The sequence below is a fragment of the Gastrolobium bilobum genome, unplaced genomic scaffold, assembly GCF_033153095.1.
Source record: "Gastrolobium bilobum isolate Gb01-03AN ecotype WA unplaced genomic scaffold, APGP_CSIRO_Gbil_v1 utg23864, whole genome shotgun sequence".
In the NCBI taxonomy this organism is placed as follows: Eukaryota; Viridiplantae; Streptophyta; class Magnoliopsida; order Fabales; family Fabaceae; genus Gastrolobium; species Gastrolobium bilobum.
The window spans coordinates 28343-35840 of NW_026897599.1; the positions used below are offsets into that span (position 1 = coordinate 28343).

Consider the following 7498-nt stretch of genomic DNA (forward strand, 5'->3'; position numbering starts at 1 on the left):
ATGCTGAACCCGCAGATTCCGGCGCGAATAGCGCCACGAAACAGACAATTTCCAGAATTTCGGCGCGATCAGTGCCAGGATTACGTCTCTTCTCTGTATTTTGGCACGATTAGCGCCACCACGGCGCTAATAGTGCCAGGGGTCTGGAGATAGACACCAAAATAGGACAATTTGACCTACTTTTGTATTTTACCCATAACTTGAGTTATACTAATCCAATTTACACAATCTTGATCTCATTGGAAAGCTAAAAGAAAGATCTATGACTTCCAAGAAGGCCAAGGGGTCCAATTCTATCAAATGGGATATGAAAATTGGGCAGCACCCTGTTTATATTTTCAATAATTACCAATTCTCCAATCATGTACCTAATTAATTATCATTACCTTAATCATTTGACCATTTCATAGCTCAACACATTCATTATCAAAATTATTTTTATTACACACATATGAACTGATCCAGGCCAGACGGACGGCGACGCGCGCGCGTGGAACAAAGCCCACCTAGCTCCTCCCCTACATAAAATATGTAGTGACCCAAGGGCCAATCTAGGAGAGTGAGGTGGGAGCTTATATACTCTCCCACTTCCTACTTATTGTCCAATGTGGGACTTGTTAAAATCCCACACACCTCTTCATCTTCTTTTTTCTCTTTTCTTTATTAACTCACTTCTTATTCATAACCAATGGATCATTGTACATTAATTCTTTCATTAATTCCAACAGAGGTTTATGTCCTGGTGTCAATACATTGATCAGAGAAATAGTTTGCTGCTTATACTATATGTATGGGGTGCACAAAGTCCTTGGAATAGAGGTATCTTTTATGTACCACTTAGTAATCACTTAATGTTCCTTCTTTGTTTCTAAGTATTTGTAAAAAAAATTATGAACATTAGATATTTGGTAAAACATAAAAGTACAGTGTTCTTTTCCCCCCCTTCAATTGTATGCAGGGTGGATATAGAGGTTTTTATTCTCGAAATACAATTCCATTAACACCAAAGGTTGTCAATGACATCCATAAACGTGGTGGAACTATCCTTGGAACATCAAGAGGAGGCTATGACACCTCAAAGATTGTTGATAGCATTCAAGATCGGGGAATTAATCAGGTTTACATAGTTGGAGGAGATGGAACTCAGAGAGGGGCTTCTGTGATTTTTGAGGTGATTAATTTATGATGTTGTTCAAGTCATGTTATGTAGTTTGCAGAAATTTGAATTTTGTTATGTCTACAATTCCTGATTAACTGGATGAGAACATGTTTTAAATGTGTTTCTTGAAATAATAATCTTTTTCTAGTTAAAGCTATAGTTATAAGGTTTAGTTATTTACACACAGGAAATTAGAAGACGTGGCTTGAAAGTTTCAGTGGTAGGAATTCCAAAAGCTGTTGATAATGATATCCCAGTAAGCATTCTTGAATTGTACATTTGAAGTCCTGCACTTAGAAGCTATTTTGCTCAGAAGAAAATAGATTTGTTTAAACTGTCACCTAGTTAATGCCATGCTGTACCTGAATTAGGTTATTGATAAGTCATTTGGTTTTGACACGGCTGTTGAAGAGGCACAACGAGCTATAAATGCAGCTCATGTGGAAGCAGAAAGCATTGAGAATGGAATTGGTGTTGTCAAGTTAATGTGTCGTTTCAGTGGTAAGTATCATTCATTCTTGTGGTAATTAACAAGTTTAGCATGATGGTATCAGTATAGAGTCAAAGATCTGAGGGGGTGTTTGGTAAGGGAGTTTTGATTTGTTACCTGGCAAAGTGCATATGGGATTCAAAGAAAGCTGCGTTTGGTAGGGGTTTTGAAAATATTTGCCTAGTCTAATTTGCATGGGAAAGTCACATTGTGTGTAAAATTGAGAGCAAATCACCACTTGAGAATACCACCCAGAGGGTAATATTCTGATTTGCATGGAATGTTTGGTATCAACCGGAAACGATGCATATAAACCAATTATCCAAGCATTCATTTTATTTTTTGGGCTATTTTTCAAATGTGCGACTAAATCCTTCTGCAGTAAGGAGTCAAATGCTGCAAAGGTCATTTCTAATTGAAAATGGTATGAAAAAGCTTGATACAATAGTTCCCATTATCCCTTTAATTAGATCATTGGCGAAAGCTAAATTTTGTAATGGATTGGGGCATCCCATTAGTGGAAAGATTACTTGCAAGCTGCTGTAATGCTTGATTATAGTGAGAAAATCCCTATTCATAATTCTTTCTCAATTTCTTTTTTGTAGTTATTCTGTTGTCATCTTTGGTCATTTTCATACCAAATCATGAGACACATCCTTCCCAGACATATTTGGTGACTGAAAGGTCTGGCTTTAGTTATTTCAGGGCCATCCACATTGACAAACATAAACACTTATCCTTTAGTGATCTTGCCAGATTGTTCCCTCATGATTTGCAACATCTTCCTTCTAGAATATCAGTAATTGTTCTATTTTGGTTCATAGAAGTAACATCAGATCTTTGGTCTACATGATGGGTAGCATTGTCCTTTCTCCTATACCACCTTCCATGATAAAATCAAGCTCACTTTAGAGGAACCTTATCCAAGCAATATTTATTACGAGCGTTATCAATGGAATCAGCTAACACTGAATCATTTCTTGATCTTAGCATTCCTCTTTCTATGAATAACCTGGATTCTTCTGGCAACAAGTTACTTCAAGATGTTGGTCTGTGGTTATCCGAGAAGATTAAGGTATAAACTGATGGGCCTCTCAAGCCATATGTCCAAGTGTACAGTCGAAAGGCCCATAGGAGGAAGGGTATGGACACATCACAGTTAGTTACTGATGGGGACACATGGCGAGCGATGAATGGAGAGGAAGATATTGGAGAAATGGGAAAAAAGGTGAGGGCAGTATAAGTTGGTTACGGGAAAGGAGAGAAGGCAGAAAAGATTATTGTCATTATGTGGGTGAGAGCACTGAGAAGGTATATGCCTCGGTTGCTGTAAGGGATAGGTGGGAGTGTAATCTTCTTTTATAATCGGCCAGTCCATTGTTAGGAAGTGGCCTTAACCTTTACTGCATTGTTAATTTGTTGTCATGAATCTGAGGGTAGACACGATGGTGTATGCCTCAGTCTGATTATAATAAAAGTTGTTATTCATCTTCTTCTTGTTATTTCTTTGCAATTATCCAAGTACCAGAATCAGGTACCAACATTTGGTATCAAAGCTCTTTTCTGGGAAACAAATAGTGAATGGTGTTGACAAGAAATATGGACCACCGAATGGAGACGTTGGAAGCTAGGGTAGGAGGAACGGAAGAAGGTGTTCGTCGGATTGAAACAAATCTGGCTGAAGTTATGAGAACCCTTCAGGACATAGCTCGAGCTGGGAGACCCGGAGGATCTAACAGTGATGGCAGTGGAAGCCAAGGAGGAAACAACGACAACAACGCGAGAATAGTGAGGAACGAAGAAAGAATGAAAAGGGTGGAGGTCCCTTACTTCTCAAGGGAGGATCCCTACGGTTGGATCTTTAGAGCTGAACGGTACTTCAGGGTCAATCGAATTCCACCAGAGGAACAGTTGGAGACGGCATCGATTTGCTTGGAGGGAGAAGCTTTGAGTTGGTTCCAGTGGTGGGAACCGCGAAACCCATTGGCGGAGTGGTTGATCTTCAGAACGGCAGTGTTACAACGTTTTCATGCATCTCCTTCTGGAAATCCATACGAAGCGTTGATGGAACTGAAGCAATTGGGGACGGTGGCTGAGTTCAGAAAACAGTTCGAAGTGTTGTCCGCTCCGTTAGGACAAGCGGATGAGGAATTAATGCAAGCAGCATTCCTGACTGGGTTGAGACCGGAAATTCGAGCCGAAATTCGCTTGCACTCACCTGGAGATATTGGGGAGATGATGATCTTGGCTCAACGGGTTGAAGAACGCGAAGCTGTGTTAGGAAGGGGAGATGGTGGAGTAGGCCGTACAGGGATTGGGCTTCATAATAGTCATATGGGGGGAAGTAGGCCCGCGTTGGGAAATAAGGGAGGTGGGAGTAGATGGCAACAAAATGGGCCTGTAACATCGGCCCAAAGCCCTACATCCAACACACTTAATACCCAGGTGTCGTCAGCAGCCAGCCACACCCTCGCGAATCCTAATCGCGTTGGGGGGGCTACGAGTGAACTAGGTGCTACTCAACCACCAGGAGCGACAGCCAACGCGTCAGACGGCCGCCGGAGAAACAATTTCCGTCGACTTTCGTCGGAAGAGGAGGCTGATCATAGGCGTCGCAACCTATGTTTCCGTTGTGGAGGACCCTTTGGTCCTGGGCACGTGTGCCCTAACCCACAGTTGCGCGTGATGCTTGTGAGCGACGATGGGGGTGCCGACGGAGATGAAGATCCGATTCAGGAGACAGGGGGCGAGGACCAACTGGAGACCCTTCAACTCAGCATTCAAAGTGTGGTGGGTATCACCTCCAACCGTTCGCTGAAGTTATGGGGGAAGATTCAGGGCCATAAGGTGATGGTGCTCGTGGATACCGGGGCATCTCACAACTTCATTGGGGAGCATGTGGTAGATACAGTGGGGATCCCATCCATGCAATCAAGGTCTTTTCGGGTGGAGGTGGGAGATGGCCACCGAGTCCAAGGTATGGGAGTTTGTCAGGGAGTCACTCTAGTCTTGCCTCATGTGTCAATCATTCAAGACTTCTACATATTCTGTCTTAAGGGGGTGGATGTGGTGCTGGGATTTTCGTGGTTGGAAGGCCTGGGAGACATTCAAGCTAATTTTGGGAAATTATCCTTACGGATTCCATGGAAAGGGAGCATGGTGACCTTGCAAGGCGATCCTGAGTTATCTTATTGTCAGGTCTCTTACAAGAGCATGAATCGCGCATGGAAGAAGAGCACAGAGGGGTATTATATTGAACTGGGGTATTCAGCAATGGAGTTAACTGGTACTCCCGATGAGGATCCTCGGGTTGCAGAGCTTCTACTGCAATATGATGATGTTTTCCAACCCCCCTCAGAACTACCACCTTCTAGAGCATGTGATCACAAAATTCTACTGAAACAGGGGGCAGACACCCCTAATATTAGGCCATATCGTTACCCCTACTATCAGAAGGAAGAAATTGAAAAGTTTGTCAGAGAGATGTTAGTAGTGGGCATGATCAGACCCAGTTGCAGCCCGTATTCAAGTCCCTTAATCTTAGTGAAAAAAAAAGATGGGAGCTGGCGTTTCTGTGTGGACTACAGGGCCTTGAACAAGGTAACTATTCCTGATAAGTTTCCTTTACCTGTTATTGATGAATTGCTTGATGAGTTGCATGGGGCTGAGATTTTCTCCAAGTTAGATTTGAAATCAGGCTATAATCAGATTCGAATGAGGGTAGAAGACATTGAGAAGACCGCATTTCGTACGCATGAGGGCCATTATGAATATCTTGTAATGCCCTTTGGCTTAAGGAATGCCCCTTCTACATTTCAATCACTGATGAATACGGTCTTCAAGCCTTATCTGCGAAAATTCGTCTTGGTTTTTTTTGATGACATCCTGGTGTACAACAACTCTTTAGACCAACATTGTGACCATTTGAAGATAGTGTTGGATGTCTTGAGACAAAATCATTTCGCTGCCAACAAAAAAAAATGCACCTTTGTGGAAAACGAACTCGAATACTTGGGTCATCTTATTTCCAAGGAGGGTGTCAAGGCCGACCACCATAAGTTGGAAGCTATGTCACAATGGCCTACTCCCACAAATGTGAAAGGTCTTCGTGGGTTTTTGGGATTAACGGGATATTACCGGAGGTTTGTGAGACAATATGGTCAGGTTGCACACCCATTGACTCAGCTGCTCAAAAAGGACAGCTTCGTATGGAGTGAGGAGGCTCAATTGTCCTTTGAAGCTCTCAAAGCGGAGATGTTGTTGCTCCCAACATTAGCACTGCCTAACTTTGATGAGACCTTCTTTGTGGAGACAGATGCATCAGGAGTGGGGATGGGGGCTGTATTAATGCAGGCAGGCCGCCCTATAGCATTTCTCAGTAAGGCTTTTTCTGACAAAGATAAAGTACTCTCGGTCTACGAACGGGAGTTAAAAGCTATCGTGTTTGCCGTCTACAAGTGGCGTCACTATTTGTTGGGGCGTCATTTTGTCATTACAACCGATCATAGGAGTCTCAAATATTTGACGGAGCAACGATTAATGGTCGAAGGACAGCAAAAGTGGGTGGCTAAATTGATGGGATATGATTTTGAAATACGTTACAAACCCGGAAAGGAAAATACAGCAGCGGACGCGCTTTCTCGTGTTATGGATTGCAAGGAGCTCACCATGGTCACCAGCCCTGACTTGCAAGGACTGTCTGAAGAGGTCCTTCATGATCCAGTGACAAAAAAAATTTTCACTGATGTCGTACAAAATGCTACTTCTCATCCGGGTTATCAAGTACTCAAAGGAAGTTTATGGTATAAAAACAGGTTAGTTCTCCCTCGATCCTCTCCTCATCTTGCTGCCATTCTCCAGGAGTTTCACTCCTCTCCTTGGGGTGGCCATTCGGGGGAATTGAGGACATTAAAGCGCGTGGCTGGTGTTTTTTTTGGAAGGGAATGCGTCAGGATGTGGCCGCTTTTGTGCGAGCTTGTGCTATTTGTCAACAACAAAAATATGATCATTTGAAGCCTGCTGGGTTGTTACAACCGTTGCCTATTCCTCAACAAGTGTGGGAGGAGTTGTCCATTGACTTTATTGGTGGCCTGCCAGTTTCCAAGGGGACGGATACCATATTGGTGGTGGTGGATAGGCTTTCCAAGTATGCCCACTTCATGACTCTTAAACACCCATATGATGCTCAGACCGTGGCTGCTGTGTTCTTGAGGGAAGTGATTCGGCTGCATGGAATTCCCAAATCCATTGTGTCGGATCGTGACAGAATTTTCATGAGTAAGTTTTGGGGTGAACTCTTTAAACTAACGGGCACTAAATTAAAGTTTAGTTCAGCCTATCATCCCCAAACGGATGGCCAAACCGAGGTTGTCAATCGTACCTTGGAGACTTATTTGCGTTGCTTTGCTAGTGGACATCCCAAGGGGTGGGCTAAGTGGTTGTCTTGGGCTGAATTTTGGTTCAATACAACATATAACAGGTCTATTCAAATGACCCCATTTCGAGCGGTGTATGGTCGTGACCCGCCATCTCTTATTTCTTTTACACCTGGCAGCACAACCGTGGCAGCTGTGGATACATGGTTGTTGGCTAGGGATGCTATTTTGGTGGAACTAAAACAGAATTTGTGTCAAGCACAACAGCGAATGAAGCTGCAGGCTGACAAAGGGAGAAGGGAGGAGAATTATGTGGTTGGTGATACGGTTTTTGTAAAGATCCATCCTTATAAGTTGAGGTCTTTAGCTAGGAGAATTAATCAGAAATTAAGCCCAAGATTTTATGGGCCATTTACAATTTCAGCAAAGATTGGACCTGGTAGTATATGTAACTGAACCAAGAGACTACATAAT

The 7498-nt window shown here is 43.0% G+C and overlaps 1 protein-coding gene across 1 annotated transcript; it reads left to right on the forward strand.

Annotated features, from left to right (window-relative positions):
• Nucleotides 1-2502, forward strand: LOC133308446 (ATP-dependent 6-phosphofructokinase 3-like). Its single transcript, XM_061509065.1, has 6 exons — nucleotides 1-95; nucleotides 729-819; nucleotides 959-1171; nucleotides 1347-1415; nucleotides 1531-1660; nucleotides 2255-2502. Exons 1-6 carry the CDS (start codon nucleotides 1-3, stop codon nucleotides 2500-2502), a joined length of 846 nt encoding a protein of 281 aa, XP_061365049.1.
• Nucleotides 2503-7498: the final 4996 nt, after the last annotated feature.